This window comes from Typopeltis vanoorti, chromosome 4, assembly GCF_054136105.1.
Source record: "Typopeltis vanoorti isolate ZY-2024b chromosome 4, IOZ_Tvanoo_1.0, whole genome shotgun sequence".
Taxonomy (NCBI): domain Eukaryota; kingdom Metazoa; phylum Arthropoda; class Arachnida; order Uropygi; family Thelyphonidae; genus Typopeltis; species Typopeltis vanoorti.
Window position 1 is genome coordinate 169,688,792 of NC_143552.1, and position 24,402 is coordinate 169,713,193.

The window sequence follows — 24,402 nt, forward strand, 5'->3', positions numbered from 1 at the left end:
GTAATTGTTTTTAGTAGATTAATTATCACTCGATTGTAGATAAATATCTCCTTTTTCATCAAGAAAATTTTTTATATCTTTAATTAATACAAGAAATCTTTCTAAAAATTGACTTCTGCTGAGCCAGCGAACATTATTGTACAACAGAAGTTCCCTATCATCATCTGCCTGTAATTTAAATAACCGCCGTTGCAGGGCTTTTCCTCTAACAGAATTTACAATTTTAAATGTAACATCCAAAACATCTTTTGTGTTTAATCTTTTACTACACAGTACGTGTGGTGAATAATACAGTGGTATGTTAAAAAATCTGGCTATTTGTCATCGTTTTTACATAATGAAATGAAGCCTAATTTATTACCTATCATTGCAGGCAGGAGCACCATCAATAGTGATAGACACAAGTTTTAAAAGCAGAAGTTTGTGTTGTTTCACAAATTCATCAAATGCCGAAAAAATGTCTTCTCCCCTAGTTCCTTCCCAATAATGGTATAATTTTCAAAAGTTCTTTACTTGAATAATTTTGAAATATCATGCGAATAAATACCATTAACTGAGCAATATCAGTGAAGTCGTTTGCTTCATCAAATTGAAATGAAAACGCAACACGCTGGTGAATGTCTGACATTAACCTGCCCTGGAAACTTTTCTCCAGCAATTGGAAACCTTGTCTGCAGCCTAGAAGTAGTCTCTCTCTAGCGACGTCTTGAACCGAGAAACTCCTTTCTGGAAGCAGGAAACTCTTCTCTCAAGCAATGTGGATCCGGACAGTCTCTCTGACGGCAACTCTGGACCGAGCAGCCTCCTCTCTGACGGCAATTCTGGAACCGGGACCCCTTCTGCTTGCTTCAGTCCCTTTTTATTAGGCCTCCTCTGAGCTTTGTGACTGACTTCAGAGATGTTTACGCTTAGAGCCTGCAAGCCTTTCTCATACATACAAGTTTCAATAACAATCTTTCTAATGCTGCCATGTACAGCTTCGGCAACAAAAACATTGCCTTTGTTTTTAACACTACCATATTCTTATTAAAGCAGTATATATAATTAGCTTCAAAAGAGTTATTTACAAAAACATCTAATACAAATTATACTGAGACAAACAAAAATTTTTACAATATTCACATGGGACTTAACCTAAGTAAAAAATCGATGTAATGTGCTTTGGAATATTTAAGCTACAATAGAGTTTTTACACTTTGCTTATAATTGTATTCACTCGGCTCGCTGTTTGACTTCCACTGATCCAAATTCATTCATTTACCCAGACTTATAAGAAAATTACTGATTTGACAATTTTAACGAAAAATGAATAAACAATAGCAATACACTTAAAGCGAATTAAAAATAATGATAAATAAAATATTATGTTTTCAGTTTTAATTAAATTTGTAAGTAAGGAGAAATACACAAGAGATCGACCAAAAATTGCTCTGCGATCGACAGGTTGAACACCCCTGATGTATGCTATAGTGAAAGTCAATTGTATAATGCATATAGATTCCTGTTATATTCCCATAATTTTTCAATTTATTTTCTTAAAAATAAAGCCTGTTCCTCACAAACCTATTTTATATGAACCACACTTGTTTCGCCATTTTTCTTAGCCTTTTCTAAAGTATGCTTGTATAAATCTTGCCAAAACACTGAGTACAGAAATTTCTCCACTGAGAAATTCATTACTAGGGATCACATTATTCCCCCCCCCTTTTGTTTTTAAACATTGATATTCAGAGATATACACACCAATCATCCAGAATCTGATCTGAATTATGTATCACAGCTATTAAGAGCAAGGGAGTGCAAATAAGAAAAACAACCAAACTTCCAAGAACAATTGTTAGTAGAAATTTGTGAGGAGAAAGGAGTGGAATGAGTTTGAAGGATGAAGTGAACTGTATAGGAGCGATGAACTGCATTTGAGTGGTTATGGTGCGAGTCGCCTGGAGAGACTGCTGCTGGAACGTAGAGAAGTGAGTACAGAGAATGAATCTGATCAAGTGGTAAGTGATATGGAAGAACGAGAGAGTAAGACAGGAGAGTAGCATGAGTATAAAGAATGAGAGAACAGGTGTGCAAGACGGGGGAAACAGGGAGGCTCAGGGATGACCTGGGATCAAGGGAAAACAGTTGGATCTGAAGAAGGTTCGAAGATGAATAAGGAGAAAAAATGGCTTGAGTTAAGCATGGAGAAGTCATATCAAATAATTGGTGTCGGCGGAACTAGCTGTAGATCCAGGAATAAGCCGCTGTGTTTGTATACAAATGCTAGAAGTGTAAGAAACAAGGCAAATGAAATGGGTGCATTAATCAAGTCTGTTCACCCCAAAATTACTGGAATAAGTGAGACATGGTTGGATGAGGACATCCTGACAAGAATAGAGATGGAAGGGTATGATGTGTTTCATGAAGATATAAAGGGTAAAAAGGGAGGGAGAGTGCTATTGATGATAGAGAAAAAATTAAGTTCATACAAAGTAGAACTGCAAGAAGGAAATAATGCCAGTGGTTCTGAGGCAGTATGGTGTGAGATAGAGTTGAATAGAATGAAATACAGGTAACCCTCCTATAACGCAGTATTTAACTTAATACGTTGTTTTGAAATAACGCAGTCTACAAATTGTAGTCACCCTTGTTGAATGCGGTACTTATACAACACGGTTTCGCTATAAGACAGTCTAAAAACTGTAGTAACCCTTTATTTTTTTATATATTTTTCAACGCGCAACTTAAAAATCAAATTTTATCTTCATTAAATTTGCATCTGCCCATATCGCGCATGTTGTTATAAGTAGCAAATTTATATTAGGGGAAACACCCTTTAGCATGCATGTACGTCAATTGTTTAACATATAAAGTATTTATTGTTGAAAATTGTCTCCGTTTTCTGCCAGGAAAGTGCATTAAAAATCATAAGTGTGTTAATTCTTTCTTTTAGGGTTACACGGTGATCAGCACTCATATTTGTAGATTTAGGGACACAAAAACACACGTGTTGAACAGATTATTTTATTAATTACTAATAAAATAAAACTTGACGTTTCGACCTCTACATCGAGGTCATCATCGGAAGAATACAACTGTATATGGAACCAAGCTACATGCTCATGCTTTGTATACCGGTAAACTAAATCTACGTAGTTAATAAATCCTTTTTCCTAGCCTGACCTCTAGTGATAAATATATATAAACATATATTATAAATAAATAAATACAACTACAATAAACTGCCAGATCATGTATTAATATTCTTCTGGATAGTTCTGATTGTTGTAAAATGATTTCTTCCAGTTGCTGTTGAATGTTCCAAACACTTCACCAGGTTGTCTTCTTGTAGTGGGATTTTTCTAAGGCTAGTATAGGATGTTATACAGGTTGTAGATGGGTCCTCCACATTCTTGAAATGGTGAGGCCATCATTTTTGTTGAGATTTGGGTTGTGTTTGAACATTTCACATATACATATACAGTTGTATTCTTCCGATGATGACCTCGATATAGAGGTCTAAATGTCAAGTTTTACTTTATTAGTAATTAATAAAATAATCTGTTCAACACGTTTGTTTTTGTGTCCCTAAATCTACAAATATGAATAAGTGTGTTAATCTCAAGCTGAGCACTTTATTTTTTGGTGAGTTACATACAATATGTAATGCTTTTTTAATGTAAAAAAAATTATTTTTATAGTAATGGCCACTTATATCGCAAAGGTGCTCTAAGCGTTTGTTAACAGGGATAAACCTACCCACTGTAAACTGCCAAGGTAACAATTGAACAAGACTGAAGATACATTCGGTTTCGATCAGCACATGAGACTCAACCTTCGAACTTCTTCATAAGTGCTCCAATCTCTTCAATAGTGAATTAATTGATGGGAAAATAGATTTAAATGAGGAACTGGTACAATTAATAGATGACGTCGAACCAAACGGTGGGGAAAGTTCTGCCAAAGATTCTGATTGTGATGAATCCGTTAAAGAAATTAGAAGGATTGGACTTGGCAAGAAAGTTATTTTATGGATAATGATCTCTCATTGGAGCACTCCGGAAAATTCATGAGACAATTGGATATTTGTTTAGCTAAGCATTATGAAGTTAATAAAAAATTGCAGCATAGTGGTAGCAAGGTCTTATTCTTGATAACTAAACCAGCCGAAGTATGCAATGAGAATTATACTAATGATGTCCAAGAGATTTCAAGTGATGACGATGTCTGGCCACTCATAAATAAAGAACATCAACAAAATGTTAGTTTTGAAGAGAGTGATGACGATTAAAATATACACTTTATTTTGCATAATAAAGTTTACGTACAATTTATAATTTTATACTATGTATTTGTTTCATAGTTTATGTTTTCTTAACTTACACGAATTACCTGAATTAAATAAAAATATTTTTTTGTTGGATATGTCATTGTTTATATAATCTTAAAAAAAAAAATTTCATTACCTAACCATACTTTTTCTGAGTCTCGCATAACACGTTTATATAACGCGCCATTTTTGTGGAATCTAACATCCGCGTTTGCGAGGGTTACCTGTGCTTAGTTCAATGTTGTTTTAGACCTGGTAATGTGGATGGTAATAGAACAAGGCGTAGAAAAAGCATACATCCAACTCATAAACGATATCTACAAAGAAAGCACAACAAATATCACCCTTTTTCAATCACCCGATTAAAATTAACTTAAGTAGAGGAGTACGTCAGGGTGATGTCTTATCACCTAATCTCTTCACATCTACTCTGGACAGCATCATTCGAAAAATTGACATGAGAGATGGAATAAACATTGATAGCGAAATATTAAATATCCTATTATTCACCGATGATGTGGTATTAATATCCCACTCACCCAAACTCTTAGAATCAATGCTGAATAACATAAGCCAAAACTGCCAAAAAATTGGATTGGAAATACACCCTGACAAAACAAGATGGATGAAAAACAAATACTGTAAAAATCATACAATCACTCAAGAATCTCACACCATCGAAAAAGTTGAAGAATACATCCACCTCGGCCAGTCCATAAAAATGAATAATGATATATCAAATGAAATAGCAAGGAGAAAAAGAGCTGCTTGGATAGCCTTCAACAAAATAAAATCAACAATTACCAACCAAAACATACATATAGACATAAGAGCCCATCTTTTCAATAGTCACATCTTACCAGCATTAACTTATGGCAGTGAAACATGGAACACAACTTTAAAAGAAGAACAAAGCTTAATAACAACTCAACGTACAATAGAAAGAAGAATATGCAATATAAACAAAATAGACCACGTAAGACACATTTCCAGAAATCAGGAAAATGTCTGGATTCACAGATATAATAAAAACAATCTACAACAGCAAAAGAAGATGGGCAGGACATCTCGCCAGAATGAGAGACAACAAATGGACAGTCAGAGTTACAAACTGGTATCCGAGAGATACCAAAAGGAAACCTGGAAGACCAGCCTTAAGGTGGGAAGACCCAATGATTAAGAAAGTTGGAAGAAAATGGAGAAGAAAGGCCCAAGACAGGAATAGCTGGACTCTTTCAGTTTCAGTCCAGATTTCTGACCAGATCTCCATGACTGCAGGTTGTAACCTGCAGTCATGGAGAAATCTGGACTGAAACCACAGGTCCATCAAGGTAATGTGGATGGTAGTGACTATGAAACATATAATCAAATTAGCCAAGCAAATAAGAAAAGTGATTATTATGGGCGATTTTAACTATGGCAATATAGACTTGGATGATGTGATAGCAACTGAAAGTAAAGAAAATAAGTTCCTTGAGTTTTACTACAAAAATAATCTGCATTATCTAGTTGTTGAAAGTTTTTTTCACTTGTTTATAATTTAAATTAAAGATGCCAAGAAATCTTGTTTAATCCTTTTTATCCAACTGTAAACCATGGATGCTTATCATTGTCTTTATTGAAGGCCTGAAGTATCTTGAAAAAGTTCCATGTTTGGTTGCTAGAGCAGGATTTCCATACTATGTAAAATTAAATTTAAAAAACACAAATATATATATCATCAAATTCCTGATATATACACTCAATGGGGGGGGGGGGGGCAGGATATGATAGTACCACATGAACAATTACATCATCACTAACTTCCTATCTACAATTTTCCTCCAAATCAGTCTGTTACCTGTCAAGACTTCGACATATCAGATCTCATATTTCTCTCTTCTAATGCACTTTTTTACTGTATCAATCCACCTATATCGTGGTCTTCCTCTGGGTCTTTTTCCTGGCAGAGAACAATCGTTTTGCTAAGCTAATCTTTCCTCTCCCATTCTGTTTAAGTGACCATACCACCTGAGATTAGCTCTGCTAACGCATTCCTGCATGCTGACAATATTAAGTACTTTCCTAATATCCTCGTTTTTAATATGATATTGCAATTGAGGTCATATGTTCATGCCCCCTGATCTTTCTTAGGACTCTCATATCTGCAGTCTCTAGTCTTTGGTCAAATATTTTATTTCTAACCCAGCTCTCAGATCCATAAGTTAAAATTGATTTGAACACGGTCTTATATACAGCTAATTTCTCTCTTATTCCATATAAATTTATTCAGTTGACTTCCCACCATACCAGCTTTGTTGATTCTGTTGTCTATTTACATATTCAATTTATCATTTGCACTAAAAATCGTGCCTAAGTAGCTGAAATGTTTTATTTAAATTAAGGGGATATTAAATCCCACATTGTTTTAAAATCGAATAAGAAACTCAAAGATTGGAATCAGAGAGTTTCATGCCGAATATAGTAAACTATAAAGTATCGGCAACCACTAGCGTGAGCTAATGCAAGTGACCCTAGTATATAGTACAATACCGGAGAACTCGCAGCAAAGTCAGTAAAGTTCTGATCGCTATTCTTATATTTTTTGGTATTTTTCCATAATGTAAAAACACATTTCCTAGAAAATATATGCTGTTATTACATTATGGTGGGAGGTCACTACCCAGACTGGTTTCAGCCTTTTTTGAGGCTTCATCAGTGAGTAGCTAGACCAAATTAATACCAAAGTGTATAGCGAAAAGAACTTATATACTCTGCTATACGAGTTTCCAAACAGGTGCAACCATTAAGTTACTGAAATATAAAGAGCTAATAAGCTTCATTTCGGCATGTTTTACTGAAATGTTTTGCTTATTCTATAGGTTCTCCATTCACAATGCAGTTGATATTTTCAATTTTTCTGCCTATTTTCATTGTCTTTTTAATGCTGATCTTCATACCATATCTATTACAACAGTTATTCACTTTAGTTAGGGAATCTTGCAGACTTGTAGCAGATTTATTTAGAAGTATAACATCATCTGCATAAAGCAAAAAGCTGAGATTAACATCTCCAATTTTGATATCAGGTTGAATACCACTTTCCTTCATAATGTGATCCATATAGATAATGAATAACAGAGGGGATAATGTACATCCTTGTCTCACACCAGATTTAACATTAAACCACTTCCTGTACTTCAATTCAAACTGCCGACTTACAACACAAATAAAGACTAAGTATTGCTTGATATAATGCCCCATTGACACCATATAACTGTAGAGTTTCAAATAGCTTCTCACTTGGCACCTTGTCATATGCCTTTTCCAAATCTACAAAACTTAAATACCGATCTTTGTTATATTCCCATGATTTCTCAACTATCTGTCATAAAGTGAAAATCTGATCCTGGCAGCCTCTATTTGGCCTGGAAGCTTGTTCTTCACCAAGCTTCTCTTTCACAATCCTTCTCAACTGTTTCTCAAGTATACTTGCATATATCTTAACAGGAATACTCAGTAAAGAAATACCTCTGTAATTCTCACATTTAGTTTTATTTCCCTTTTTATATATATGGATACTATGAGAGCTCTACTCTAATCATCTAGAATTCATCCCTCTGTCCAGGCCTTCTGAACTATGCAGTGCAGCCACTGTAAGACTTATTCCTCCATACTTGAGCATTTCTGGTGGAATATCATCTACTCCTGCTGCCTTTCCACATTTCAGGCTTTTGATGGCTTTTTCTACTTCAAGTATGGATATGTATTCCTGACTGCATGCTTGGTCAGTGTTTTTTTACCACTGTGCTGTCATCACTGCTTGTTTGATTTAACAATTTTTCGAAGTAATTATTCCATACTTCAAGGATATCTTTTTCTCTTGTTTTCATGTCACCTGTATCATCTTTAATTCCTTTTACAGTACTCTTTCCTCCATTTCTGAGCATATTCAACAACCTCTAGAATATCTTGCCACCTTCTTGATATTTATTTTCTATGTTCTTATCAAAGTCCTCCCATGACTCTTGTTTAGCTAGTTTTACAGTGTTTAGCTTTCTTACATTTATCTCTGTATTCTCTAAGAGCACAAGCTGACTTATTTCCAGGAACTTTTGATATGCTTTCTTCTTTTCTTTTACTGCCTCTTTAACTCCCTGCATCCACCATGGAGTTGTGATTTTTTTTTTTTATCCTTGCAGACCTCACCACATGCCTCTCTGGCTGAATCAATAAGTGTTTTCTTCAGGGCTTGCCACTGAATCTCCAAAGTTTGGTTGCTGTTCTTAAACTCATTTTTTCTTTAATTATGTTTGTGTATTTTAGTCTACAGTTCACATCTGAGAGCTGCTCAACTTTTATTCGCTTTAAAACTTTCTTACATGTTATTCTTTTCAATATGAAATTCAATTTTATCCTGCTCAAGAATAAATGGTGATCACTTCCAATTTCAAATCCTCTGTACACTCTGGTGTCCTGCACCAGGACAAAAACATCAACAATAACATAGTCAATGAGAATGAATGTTTATTTCCTTGATCATCTAACTAGAGTAATTATTTGGACAATAGATCAAGTGTTAACTAATAAATATTTATTAAACCTACTAGTTTCACCAAACTTTAACTGTTGGCATCTTCAGGGTACCAGACTTAGGTTAAAAAACATTACACAAATATGAATAACTATAAAATTCTAACGATTACAGTTACAAACTAAAATAGCATTGAACATGAGAGATACACGTATCGCTTGTACATGATTAACTAGTTGTTGCTAAGGAACATTCTGTAGTTTGCATTGAAGTTCATTTCCTGTGTATTAAGAGACTTTGATAATAGTCAATGAGACTTTTCTTATTCCCTGCCTCTTCTCTCCATGTGAATTTGTGCACATTTTTATGTTGGAAGATTGTGTTAGTAATAAACCAGTCCATGTCCTGAGCAGAAATCCAACAAGTATTTGCCATTATTATTAGCTTTGCTCTTTTCTCCAAATTTTCCCAAAATATTTTTGTATGTCTGACAATCATTTCCTACTCTACTATTTAGATCACCAACAAGGACCAACTTTTCCTTTTTCATTTTGTCAGTAAGCTGCTTTTTCTAAAACCTCAAAAAATTCCTCTTCTACCTTAATAGAACCTTCTATGGGACCATAGGCAGAAATAAGTCTCATTGGCTAGTTCCCTATTCTCATAATTGCCCACATCACTCTACTTGCCATTCAAGAAGATTAGCCTCATATTTAGTGTTGAATACTATGGCTAGCCTCATTTAGTGTTGAATACTATGGCTACTCCTCCTTTTTCTTGATTGTCATTGCCTGAATATAACATTTTGTATTTATTGCTCAGAAAGATCATCACCAGTTTTTGCCTTTTTTGTTTCAGTCACCCCTATTATGTCAATCTGGTACTTATCCAATTTCTCAGCTAGCTCCATTTCTTTGCCATTCAGGCTTCTTATGTTGATAGTACCGATCTTGAACTCTTGATGTTGAGTTGGGGTGGGTTTTAGGATTTGTTCCAGTAGCTGACTTTTCGCTGTTTGCCCTGGTTCCCTGGCGAAAACAACGTGGGACCTTATTTAACCAGGTGACACCCCAGCCGGCATGGAATTCTGTCATGTACCATCATTTTTTATTTTGGTTTAAGCCAATAAGAATACAATTGGTCGACTAAATCCCATATTGCCAGCCCATCCTCATTCGTTCAGTATACAGTTAGATACTTAACAGGGTGCACCATGAGAAGGTGAAGATTGGACATTAGGTCAGAAGCCCTGATCAGTTCTCTGCATCCCTTTAAAGGCTATGTGATGGTCTCCTCTCAATTATATAACTTTGACCCTTAAGCATCCCATATATATATTAATAAAATTAGAAATAAAATTAATAAAAACAGAAAAAAATCCTTAGCCAACTCACCGTACAAAATGTACTATAGGTTTGAATATAATCATTTGTGTGTGAGAGTAACATAAAAAAAAAAAGTTGGCATGTGACTTCACGACTAGGTTACAGTGACTTCGACTATTTCTCAACTATTTGTTGAGAAGTTAAATTCTGATCTTGACATCCTCTATTTGGCCTTAATTCAACTTGTTCTTCTCCACGTTTCCCTTCTCAATTTTTCTCTACTATGCTTGCATAAATCATACCTGGAAAATTAGTAGAGAAATTCCTCTGTAATTCTCTTATTCTCCTCTTTTTCTTTTTATAGATGAGAATTATGGCAGCTCTCCTAAAACAATCTGAAAATTTGAGCATGTGACAAGAACCTCTGAATTACTGTATTTACTCGAATATAACTCGCACGTTTTTCTCAAAATTAAAGTTAAAAAAGATCGTGGTGGGAGATATATGGGGGGATTTTTGGAAACTAAAGTTTTTCAGCAAAAATTAATTGATGTTTATAATTAAATTTTCAGTATTCATTATCATTTTAATTGCTCACATAGAGCCTCCACAGCTCAATTGGTATAGATGAAGCTGTTTAGTTGGAAAGATCTGGATTCGATTCCCGTCCAAGAAGTGACGAACCTTTATCTGGTATCTTTCAACTACAGGTATGTTAGCTGCTCTCATACAGAGGTAGAGGATTTTTTCACCTGGAAACTCAGTGTTTCATCCCTCAGAACAAGCAAACCAGCCCCGTGAACACACATGAATTTACAGTCATAAAATACATATACTTAATCCCTTATTAAGTGGACTCAACCTGTCCTAATGGATGGGAGAGAAAGAGGGGGAACCCATACAAATGAATAAATAAATTGCTCACATTATTTATAAAATGAGTGCATTTAAATTTTAATTATCAATGTTATTTATGTGATCTGCTGCTCACCTTCATCACACAATATATTTGAATCTTTAGCAACAATGCTTCTGCAATTAAAACAAACAGTTTCATTAATGCTTGTCCTTTTATCATTTCAGAATCATAAGATCACCATGATTTAAAAAAACTGGAAATGGGTATGACTTACCAAGAATCTCCTATTCAGTCTGCTACTTCCGGTCTTGAGAGTAGTTTCTTCATGTGCATTGTCAATCTACCCAACATCCAGGGCATTAGAGATGTCAGTTTTTAAAAAACTCTTGGCAATTAATTCTGGCAAAATCATGTCCCAAGCTCTCAAAATCCAGTTGCACAGCAGTTCTAATGATGGTCTCTTAATCTTCCCTGCTGGAGTGAGGTCACAGTCATGGGCTGCCATCCACTCCATGCAGCATTTTCATACATAGTCCTTGAAGGGTTGTTGACTGATACAACCAAGAGCTGTAGAGAATGTGTTAGACCACTCCACATATATAATGGCTCCAAATTTTTTCTCTTCACATCCAAAAGTTTTTTACTATTTCTGCCATAACAGCATTCACTATGTATTTCAACTTTTTTTCATGTGTGAAGTATATCCGAAACATTTTAATTTCTTTTTTGTGAAGTAAAATCAGGGGTGTGAGATATACGTGAGGGTGAGTTATATTCGAGTAAATACAGTATGTAGTGTAACCAATATAAAACTTTTATACGTCCATATTTGAGCATTTCTGATCACATATCTACTCCAGCTGTCTTTCCACATTTAAAGTTTTTGATGGTTTTCTACATCAAGTATTGATATGTACTTCTGTTGGCATCCCTGTTGAATATTTTCTGTCATTGTCCTGCATGCTGTCACTGCCTTTTTCATTTTTCGTGTCACCTTCATCATCTGATTCCTTTTATAGGACTATTTCCTCCATTTTGAAGCTTTTCCAAAGGTCTCCAGAATATTTTGTTACCTTCCTGACTTTTTTTTTTTTTTTTGTTTAGTTAACTTTACAGGGCTTCACTTATTATTATCTTGCATTCTCTAAGGTCACACACTGAGTTACTTTCCAGGAACTTTTGCCATGCTGTCTTTTTTTCCTTTACTGTCTCTAAATTCCTGAGTCTGCCATGGAGGTCTGATTTTTTTTTGTCCTTGCAGAGAACTTCACCATATGCCGTTTTGGTTCAATCAATGTTTTCTTCAGGATATAACACTGAATCTCGAAAATTTGGTTCTTCTTTTCATTCTCTTTCATTTTTTCTTGAATAATATTTGTGTATTTGGGTCTATAATTTGCCTCTGAAGGCTGCTCAACTTTGATTTAAAAAAAAAGAAAGAAACTTCTTTGCAAAATGAAATTCAATTTTATCCTGCTCAAAACTAAATGGTGATCACTTCCAATTTTGATCTGTTATACTCTTGTGTCCTGAACCAGTGGGAAAACGTCATCAAGAATCTTGTTATTTCTTGTATCTATTTTTCATGTGAATTTGTGCACATTTGTATGCTGGAACACAATGTTAATAACAACTAATAACTAATACATGTCCTGAACAGAAATCCAGTAGGAACTTACTTTATTACTTGCTTTGCTCTTTTCTTCAAATTTTCCCTAAACATTTCTATATATGTGGTAATCATTTCTATTCTGCTGTTCAGTAACACCTGTGTTTCGCTAGGTGATGCCTCATCAGACCTGAAATTCTGTCACACTGTACCATAATTTTGCCTTATGGTTAACTGATAAAAATACATTTGGGTGGCTAAATCCCAAATCACCAGCTGATTCTCATTTGTTCCATATCCAGGTAAATGCATAATGTACACCACAAGGAGGAGGACTGAACATTATGTAAGAAGCCCTAATCAGTTCTCTGCATTCCTCAAAAGGCTATGTACAGGTCTTCTTCCAGTTATCTAGTTTGCACTGTTAAGCACCTCAGTAACAGTGGAATATATAGGTTTCAAATACTTACAATTCATGTACATAAGGGACTTCTTTAAATTAATGATGCCAAAAATTATATTCATGGTTAAATCCTTTATCTGAGTATGAGCAAATAAAGTTTGCATGTGAAGTATTTTTAGACTGGAAATGTATATAGAGGCTACTGACTACTAAGACAGTTGATGTGAAGTTATTAGCATCTATATATATATAAGTAACCCAGTCATAAAGATACTTGATATGCAAACTTTGTTTACTTACACTTGGATAAAGGATTGAACCAAGAATATAATTTCTTGGCATCTTTAATTTATAGCATAACCAAGTGGAAAAACAAACTTTCGATAATAAGGAATTGTCAATCCTTCCTTGGTTGCAAAACACCACTTATTCACTGATTTATCTGGAATGTTGTGGAATATTAGTCCTGAAGAGAAGGGCCATTAACATGCTGAAGTACTTGCTGGTATTATAACAACTACAGTTTCAAGCACTTTTGAGAGAAATTAAAACCTGTCATTCATATTTATGAATTTAGGGACACAAAACACACGTGTTGAAAAGATTATTTTACTGATTAATAATAAAATAATAACTTTACGTTTCGACCCCTGTATTGAGGTCATCTTCAGAAGGATACATTCAGAAGTATAAGAACAAGCTACATGCTGTTGCACTCTATACAAGCAAATTACATCTACGTTGTTAACTAATCTTTTTTCTTAGCCTGCCCTCTAATGAAAAAATAAATAAATAGATAAAATAAAATAAACAAAAATAAAATAAAAACTACAATAAACTCTGCTAAAGTCCTCACGTACTAGGATTCTTCTGGAATTATACAGTTTATGTTGTTATATTACTATTATCTTTTGGATTTGTACAGTACAGGTTGCTATTGAATGTTCAAGGGAAAAAAAAAAAAAACACTTCACTAGGTCCTCTTATATTGAGATTTTTCTTCTTGGTTGCTACGAAGGTTGTAGAGGGTCCTCCACATTCTTGGAATTGTTAAATCATCATTTTTATTCAGATCATGTTTGAGCATTTCACATGCTTCCTTGAATTTCCGCTCGAACCAGGTTTTGGTGCAGTGTAGGGACTTGGTATTTTTCCAGTCAATTCTGTGGTATGTTTGGAGTGTGTGGTCAGAAAGGCCGGTTTTTCCAAAATGGAGATATTTTATGTGACGTTTGTGTTCATCCTTTCTGATTGGGATGGTTCACCCTGTTTCCCCTATGTATGGTATGTTACATGTGCAATCTATTTTGTAAACCCCTGGGTGGGCTAAGTGTGGCAGGGGATCCTTGGAAGAACTGAGTAGGTGTCTTAATTTTGTCGGGGGTTTAAAGGTGGTTTTGATGTTTGTATTTGTGTAGTGTTCTGTCTATTTTTTCTGAAATGCCTCTAACATATGGTATAGCAATAGCATTCTTGAAAACTTTTTTGTTATTAATGGTATCGTGGAGGATCTTGTGAATGGTTTTCATTCACAAAACCATTCATAATATTCACAATAATAATAATAATATTCACAAATATTATTATTACCATAAGACTCCATGGCATCAAAGACTCGTCTAGAAGGTCCTTTAGTCATACACACAGCTCATCATACCGCACCTTAAACACACTCAACTTCTCTGCAGACACAACACTCTCAGGCAAGGCATTCCAATCATTTACAACTCTGCATGCAAAAAATCTGCTTCTCACTCCCTTGTTCACACCCTCTTTATAAAGCTTCCAATGTTGACTTCTTGTTCTTTTCCGATCTTCCACCATTTTCTGTAAAACTCTCTTAAACACTGATCCAATAACAATCCCTTACTAACTTGTAGGTCTCTATCATATCACCCCCTCTTCCTCCAATTTACTAGACTGTATAGATTGCATCTTCTCAACCCTTCCTCATGTTTGACATTCCAGAGATCAGAAACTACTTTAGTCAGTCGCCTCTAGACTCTTCCAATATCTTTTCGTCCTTTTGAAAACCTGGTGACCAAATCTTGGCACAGTAGTCTATGTTTTGTGGCCTAATCAAAACCTTATACAATGGAACAAGAATCTCCTTATTTCTACAAGTCACTGTCCTCTGCATCGTTTCCAGAATGTTGTTCTCACAATTTTGGCAATGTGTCCTCTAAACTTTAGATCATTATCCACTATCACCCCAAGATCTCTTATTTCCTCCACCTCCAACAATATATCCCCACCAAGTATAAATTCTACATCCCATCTTTATTTCTCAAATTTTACCTTACATTTTGCAACATTGAACTGGCATCCCCACTCCCATGGCTATTCACTCAATCTATTCAAGTCTTCTTGTAAGGCCACATCTGCTCAACTCTTCATAGTTCATCTCAACTTTGCATCATCTACAAACAACTGAATATAACTATCCAAATCTTCACTATATTATCTACTCCAGCTGCCTTTCCACATTTCAGGTTTTTTATGGCCTTTTCTACCTCAGGTATTGCTCCAGATTGCAGTACTCAGGAATATTTTATACTACTGTCCTACCACTTATTGTTTCATTTAGTAATATTTGTAAGTTATTACTTCAGATACCCAGAATATCTTCAACTTTCCTGTTACCTTTATAAACTCTGATTCCTTTTACAATACACTTCTCCTTCATTTATAAGGTTCAATGGCAGATTTAAGAAAAAGAACCATTGCCACTATGGAGCCAGGGGAGTTTTTAAAAAAATACAGCATTCATGTATAAATTGATCCTTAAAATTCAAATGCATAGGGAGATGTGTGGCTGCAAACACCTATCAAATCAGTCAATGCCTATCGCTTTATCTCACTGTGACCTGGAGGCTCAGGATTTTTCCAGAACATGGTTTTAATGCTTACAGTTAATTTATCAGCATCAACTAAAGCAAAATATGATGAAAGCTATATAACAGTTTATGAAATGCTAAGAAATAAAAACAGTCCTAAGATATATTCTTATTAACTGATGTATAGTTACAAACATTTATATATCTGTTTATTTTTTTTTTATTTCAACTACAAAAATAGGTTAATATCAGTATGAAATATCAGACCACAAGTGGACAACTCCATAAATGGAGGATCTTCAATTATCAAATGTCAATGCTTCTACAAGAGGAAGTTAAAAGCTTCACAGTGGGAGAACATAAACCACATTTGAACTCTTATAGCAATATAGCTATTTTACAATATCCAAATTAATTACTAGAAACACATATTTCGGATAATCTATTAACAAATATTGTGCAATTGATAACATGACATAATACCTCTCTGGAACTTAACATTAAACATTTGTCTTAACAAGCATAAATGAACTCTGTATCAAAAGCAAATAATGTTTAACAAAACTTACAACTTACTGACTAATCAGAAGATAACAGAAGTACCACACTATTCTGCAACAAAAGAGTATGTCTAAAACACAGATTTACTAGATATGCTTACCATTATACTTTAAAAACTACCATCACTAGGCCAGTAAAAACCTTTCGAAGTCATTTCTTCCAATTTATAATGATTATTGAGTTTTCCACATTTTATTAAACAGATCCATGAAAGAATCATAAATCATGAAAGTAATAGCTACATCCAGACAAACTCTGCTTAGTCTCGGAATGGTCCCTTTGTAGAATCTGTAAGTATGAATTACAAGATAATTTTTTTTAAGCAGAATAGTAAGTAAAAAAATTAAAACACATATTAAGATATAAGTTCCAATACTGATAATCTTTGAAGTTAGATGCCTCAAATGAAAAGGTAGTATCTTTTTACACTAAAAAATTACTAAAAGGCAAATTAATTTTGTTAAAAAGATGAATGATAAAATAATTATTAACATCTGACCTTCTTGGAATTAGAGACTCATCGTGGGAAGTACACACTATCACACACAATGCTCATCCAACCATGCCTTAAACTGATTCAATGTGTCTACATTCACAACACTCAGGCAATGCATTCCACTCACTAACCCACTATATGCAAAAAACCTACTCCTCCGTTCACACCTTCCTTATACAGTTTCCAAGAATAGATTCTTGTTCAATCCTCCTTTCCCATTCTATAAAAAAAAATCCTTCCATGTCAATCTTAACAACCTCCAATTCACTCACATGTCACAATCATACCCCCCCCTTCTATTCACAAGGTTTTGCAATTTATATTCTTCCAATCTAGCTTCATATTTCACATTCCAAAAACCAGTGACCACCTTTGTGAATCTTCTCTGGACCCTTTCTAACATATCTTTGTCACCACAAAAACCCAGTGATCTTATACAATGAAATCATAAACCTTATTTCTGCATGTCCAGGTCCACTGCATCATTGCCATTATCTGATGTGACAACTTCACAACTTATGCAATGTGGCTCCTGAATTTCAGGTTCTTGTCCACCACCACTCTCAAGATCTCTTATCTCCTCTACCTCCTGTAAAGTTTCCTCACCAAGTGCACTGATCGGACAATTCCACTTACCTGCCCACACATACAATTACTCAAGTCCTTCTTCTTCTGTAAAGTTATAACATCTGCTTGACTCTGAATTGCTCTCCTCAATTTTGCATCACCTGCAAATCATGAAATAATCAGATCTAAAACTCTTGATCCTCGTGTGCCCTCTTTACATACTAGAACTCAAGAAATTCATTTTCCTTATTCCCAAATGCTCTCTTCATTCCAATATTTACTGCTATTATTAAAATTGCCCTTCCCTTGTTCACTGACCCAAGTTGCTTATACATTTCTTTATCACCTCCTTCCACATTCCCTGGCCTACAAACATCCAACTAAAGATCTCTTCCTGTCAACCTCCACCTCACAACATACTGAATCAAAACCATTGCCACTATTTACATCTCTCATTCTCCATATAGGTGAATTATGGACATAATTCACCTATTTTCCCTCCTCCTTTCTATCCTCACAGAAAACATCATATTCTTTCATTTCTATTCCCATCAGTATATCACATCCTCATCCAAACATGTTTCACTTATTCCAACAATTTTTTTTGGACGAGTAAACTCAATCAATGAAACCATTACATCTCCCTTATTTCTGATGCTTCTGCCATTTTTAAATAAACACAGCAATTTACTTTTAGGTCTATAACCAGTACTGCCCATGCCACTTTTAAGCTGTACTGTAATTTCTGCTCACCTAATCATTCCCAATTGCCTTTATCACCACTTTATCTCTTCAGACTCACCTATATACCATACCTCCCAGATTATCCAATTCCCAAAGTGATCATCCCCATACACATTCGGTACTACTTCCAACATAATTAACTGCAAAGTTGTAGAAAGTTTATTCACTTGGTTACAAAGAATATAATTTCTTTCAAGTATAATAGGGAGGGGGAGTGCTATTGATGATGCAGAAAGAGTTATGTCCATACAAAGTAGAGATGCAAGAGGGAAATAGTGCCAGTGGCTTTGAGGCAGTATGGTGTGAGATAGAGGTGAATTGAATGAAATAGTTGGTTGGATGTTGTTATAGACCTGGTAATGTGGATGGTAGTGACTATGAAATGTATACTCAAAAGGGTGATCATTATGGGTGATTTTAATTATGGCAATATAGACTGGGATGATGAGATAGCAACTGAAAGTGAAGAAAATGATTGAGTTTTTGAGGGACAACTACCTCAGACAGTATACAGGGTGTTCGGGATAAATTTGACAGTTTCGTAAGGAAAAAGAAAATCTTCTTTGTATCTATTAAATTTAATGAATTGACAAAAAAACATTACAGGCAGAGTTAATTACAATACTATCAACAAGATTTACTCAAAATGACCACCATTAGCATCGATCACAGCTTCAATTCTGCTTCGGAACCTCGAACAAGCTGATGCTACAGTCTCCCTGGGAAGGGCCGCAAAAACTGTTTTAATTTTATCCATTAACTGGGCTTTTGTATTACTGGAAGTGCGATTGGTGTCTTTTTCAACTGCACCCCATACAAAATAATCCATGGGGTTAAGGTCTGGGGAGTTTGGAGGCCAAACATTTGGACTGGTGAAGTCGTAGAAATTTTCAGACAACCATTTTTGACTTTTCCCAGAGGTGTGGCAAGGGGCCGAATCCTGCTGCCATACATACGGCCTACCATTGGCTACCCTTGTTATCCAGGGCTTGACTACAGTTAGCAACTCCACGAACAAAGCCCGAATTCCAATGCCAGGGTTCTTCAACACCTGTTCCTGCAGATTTGCGAGGAATTCTGCTGTACGAACGCAATCAGATCGTCTGCTAGGGATCTTTCTTCTTGCTACATCCTCGTAGTCACCATTGCAAGTCTCTAGTTCATGCCTGATTGTTTTTACTGTATTCAGGGAGCATTGGGCAGCAGTCGTAATATCCTTATTTTGATGGCGGGCACGAATCATCATGATACAAGTTATTCTCTTCCATGATTCAGGTGGGTTCCAGCTATCCATCCTTTCTGACATCTTGTATATGAATGAAGAAGGGTCCAAACTTTTAAATGAAGAGAAGTGTGTGTTAATACATGTAACTTACGGAAAAATATAATTAATTATAAATATGTCAAATTTATCCCGAACACCCTGTATAACAGAGGACACACAAAGAACAAGGGTCTTGGATTTGATCATCTTATCAGAGGATATAATTATAAGTGAGGTGTCCGATCACTCTCCAATTGGTGAGAGTGACCATGAAGTGATTACCTGGGTGATTGCCAGCAGTGTTAGGACCTCTGTGAGAAAAGGGTATATATATGGAACTACAAGGCTGGTGATTATGAAGAGCTTAGGAGACAGTTTGCAGGTGTAGCATGGAATGAGGGATTAGCTGGAAAAGAGATTAATGAAGCTTGGGGGATATTCAAGAACTATCTACTAGAAGCAATGGCTAAATGTATTCCAAGGGTCAGAAGATCCAATAAGGTAGGTGTGAAGTGGATGAATGAAGAGATTAAGCATGCAATACACAGTAAAAAGGAATTATGGAGGCAGCATAAGAAAAGTGGTAATAACCAATTCCACAAGGATTACAAAATCCAGGAAAGGTGGGTGACTTGGTTGGAAAGGGTAGTAAAAGTGAGGTACGACCAGCAGTTAGCTAATGAAGCCAAAAAGAATCCAAGGAAGTTCTTTCGATGTGTAGCCAGTAAAAAAAAAATTATTATGGAAGGATGACGGATTGGAGAAAATGGTATAAGGACAACTGTTACAGAAGATGTAGTGGAGATACTTAATGAGCAGTTCATAAGGGTCTTTCATTCTTGTGAATGTGACTTCATGGAGAGATTGAGAGCAGTTGATGATGGGGAGGAGAGATTGAGTATAAGTGAGCAAGAGGTATATGGGGGGGAGCAAACTTGATGTTAATAAGGCTGTATTACTTGATAACATATCTCACTATGTATTCTGAAGGAATGTGCCAGGGAATTGACATCTGCCTTGACATATTTTTTTTAATGAGTCATGCACTGGGTCAAGTTCCAAAGGAGTGGAAGGAGGGCAAGATTGTGCCACTTCATAAAGGTAGGTGATAGAACTCAAGCATCCGATTATAGGCCTATCTATCTGTCAGGTATTGTGGTTAAGTTGTTGGAAAAGCTTGTGATAACTAGAATTGTGATGTCAACAATGGTTGTATCTTTGATGGACAGCAGATTTGCTAATGGAAGATCATGTTTTAGTAATCTACTTACTTATTACAATAAGGTGATGAATTCCTTGGACAGAGGAGAGGGATACACAGTAATATACCTAGATTTCACAAAGGCCTTTGATAGATTATTGCATGATAAGTTGATAGTCCGACTAGAGTGGATGGGGTTGGATATTAGATTAGTACATTGGATCGGAGACTGGCTATCTGATAGACATCAGAAGTTGTGTATGGAAGAGCAATATCCAAGAAGAGGAAAGTCACTAGTGGTGTACTTCAGGTGTCTGTTTTAGGGTCATTACTGTTTAACTTGCATGTCAACGATATTAGCAAAAGATTTGGATGGAGATATTCAGTTGTTTGCAGATGATGCAAAGTTGGGAGGAACTATGAAGAGTAGGTCATCATGTTGGAGGCTTAATGGATTTTTTACAACACTCAAAAAGAATTAAAATAGAATTTAATACTTCCTATATTTCGTCCTAGTCACTAGGACATCTACGGGGTTTACAAAAACAATTAATGTAACATATACACAAATAACAAACAATACTAAGCCCAACCACGTGGGTGACACTAAAGTCCTATCTAGGTAGAGCGCCCTCTAAGGGCAGTAGTAAGTGGCCTGGAATGTAAAGTGGGAACTCTGGTGATGAGTGTTTCCCAAATCTTCGGAAGCTTAATGCAACCTTATTTATTGAGATTTGGTTGGTTTTTGAGAGCTGCTGCTGCTGCTGCTTCTAAGAAAAGTCTCTCTTTCTTGAATTGCTGTGGTGGAGCATGGTGGTTTTCTTCCATGATACCCTGTGGGTGGTGTCCAAAACATGGTCAGCCAAGCCTGAATGGCCATAGTTGTGTTTGAAGATGTAAGACTTGTGTTCCTCTAGACGGATGGATGCTGATCTGCCTGTCTGTCCAAAGTACGCCAGTTTACAGGAACAGGGTACTTTGTAAACTCCAGGCAGAGAGAGAGAGAGAGGAGGGAGCTGATCTTTCGTAGAACGGATAAGGGTAGCAAGTTTGCGGTGGGACTTATATGCTGTTTGTAGGTTGTACTGTTTTAGTATCTTGGCTATTTTTTCGGATGTGCCACGGAAGTAGGGTATGGGGGTAGGAGTTGATTTTTTTTTGATACTGTGATCGCTGTAGCCATTGGAGAGGAAAGTGTTGTGTATGTGGTTAAGCTCAGTAGTGAGGGCGGTTCCACTGGAACAAAGATTGTGGGCTCTCTTGGTAAGAGTTTTAATAATGCCATATTGTTGAGAGGGGTGGTGGTGGGAGAGTTTGTGAATGTATCTGCCTGTGTGTGTGGGTTTTCTATACGGTGAAGGTAAGTGTATCATTAGGCAGGTGTGTGACTAAGGTGTCTAGGAAGGGTAAACAATTGTTCTTTTCCTTTTCCATAGTGAACTGGATTCTTGGATGTAGACTATTGAGATGACTGAGGAAGGAGTCTAACGTGTCTGGGCCATGAGGCGAAATAGAGAACACATCATCTATGTATCTTAGCCAGATAGAAGGTTTGAGTGGTGCTGAGTCTATGGCTCATTTTTCGAAATCTTCCATATAGAAATTGGCAAGGGGGGTGAGGGGGGGGAACCCATGGCAGTTTCCCTCTATCTGCTTGTAGATTTTGTTGTTCCAAGAGAAATACCCAGAGTTAATGGCAAAGGAAAAGAGATCTAAGATGTCAGAGGGAAAAACGTTTCCTAAGAGAGATAAGGTGTCAATTAAGGAAATATTGGTAAACAAAGAGGAGATATCAAAGCTTACCAATATGTCTGTCTTATTCAAGGTTAAATTTTCTTTTTGACACCTTATCTCTCTTAGAAAATGTTTTTCCCTCTGACATCTTAGATCTCTTTTCCTTTGCCATTAACTCTGGGTATTTCTCTTGGAACATATATACACCCTCTGTCCAAAAAGAAACCAAACTTTTGATAGAAAATAAAACACAGGCCAATTATAATTATTCAAATTTATTTCAATCAATATACTCTCCCTCAGTTTCAATACAGCGTTTGGCACAGTCAATTAATTCGTTAAATGAGTTCTTTATATCGGTTTTTGGGATACTGTTGAGAGTTATGGTTAAAGCTGCTTGAATGTTTTCAGTGGTTTCATATCGCTTTCCTTTCATCGGCAAATGAAAGAAGTCACATGGTGCTAAATGAGGTGAATACAGTAAGTGATCCAACACACAAAACGTTTGCTCAAACTGTCTCACAATGTTCGAAAGATGAGATGGTGCATTATCGTGCAAAAGTGACCAGTGATGTATATATTACATCTTTATCTGCTTTAGAAAATTTGCTTTACAGAAAATGTTTGCATTCTTTACCCAATGACTGCATTATAAACAGCTGTTACATCTTTTTTTCATCATCATACGTATCAAGGATTTAGGCCTAGTATGGCCTGTTCCGGCCTTAGAAGTCATCGTTGAATCGTTTAAGAGGACATCCTGGTTTTCTTTTTCCTAATGGCTTGTACTTTAAGGCTTGTTTTGGTAATCTTTCTGTTTTCATTCTTTGAACGTGTTCCATCCATCTATGTTTATATTTTTTAATTTTTTCAATTACTGGTTCTTGGTTTAATTCTTTCATAATATCTTCGTTTCTTTAAGATCAAATAGGGTATACTTTGCAGTTTTTCTCATAAACTTCATTTCTGCTGTTGTTAATCTTTGTTTGTCTTTTTGTTTTATTGTCCAGATTTCGCTTCCATATGTTAAGACCGGTAGGGCTAATGTATTGTATACTTTTAGCCTGGTTTGTTTTTGAACTAGGTTTGGTTTAAATATAGAGTTAATTACTCCTGTTATTTTTAAATATTTTTCAATTTTTATGTTTATATCTTTTTCATTTTCATAAGTGATCGTACATCCTAGGTAGTTAAATGAATTCACCTGTTCTAAGATCTTGTTATCTAATACTATTTTAGTTCTTTGCTGGATCTTGTCCTTTAAAGGCCATAGTTTTTGATTTTTCCGTTGATATTATCATACCATAATCTTTGGATATCTCATTTAGATTTAAAATAGCTTTCTGTAAGTTATCTTCAGAATTTGTAATTATTATTTGGTCGTCTGCAAAGAGGAGAGTGTTTAAGTTAACTGTAGGTGAAAGTTTAATTCCTTGATGTAAATTTTTACTCCATTTTATTATTATTTCATTTAAGTAGATATTAAAAAGAGTTGCTGAGAGGGGACATCCCTGTCGGACCCCTTGGTTTATCTCTCTTGTATATGATAGCTCATGATTTAATCTTATTTGTATTTGATTATTTACATATATACTTGTGACAGCTTTTAGGATATTATTTGGTATTTGTCTTTCTTTTAATATGTTAAATAATATGTTTCTTTTAACTTTGTCAAATGCTTTTTCAAAGTCAATAAATGCAATATGTGTTTCTAAATTATATTCTCTTCTTTTCTCTATTATTAATTTTAGGCAGAAGGCTGGGTCTATACATGATCGTCCTTTTCTAAATCCATTTTGTACCTCTATAATAAAGTTTTCGGAATATTTCATTAGTTTGTTATTTAAGATTCTGCTGTATATTTTGTAACATACATCTTTTTTTGAAACTGAAATTTGAAAACTGAAAACTTTTTTGAAACTGCATCTATTAAGAAACTATGGCTGGTGCTACAATAAAACTGTTTTGCTTGAATGC

The 24,402-nt window shown here is 35.4% G+C and overlaps 1 protein-coding gene across 1 annotated transcript in view; it reads right to left on the bottom strand.

Moving 5' to 3' along the window:
• Positions 1–16,050: 16,050 nt before the first annotated feature.
• Positions 16,051–24,402, bottom strand: part of sea (mitochondrial citrate transporter scheggia) — a 204,842-nt gene continuing 196,490 nt past the window's right edge. The window contains exon 6 of the mRNA XM_090391587.1: positions 16,051–16,707. Within this exon, the coding sequence (XP_090247713.1) occupies positions 16,593–16,707 (115 nt within the window). The 3' untranslated portion in view covers positions 16,051–16,592. The remainder of the gene's footprint in view (positions 16,708–24,402) is intronic.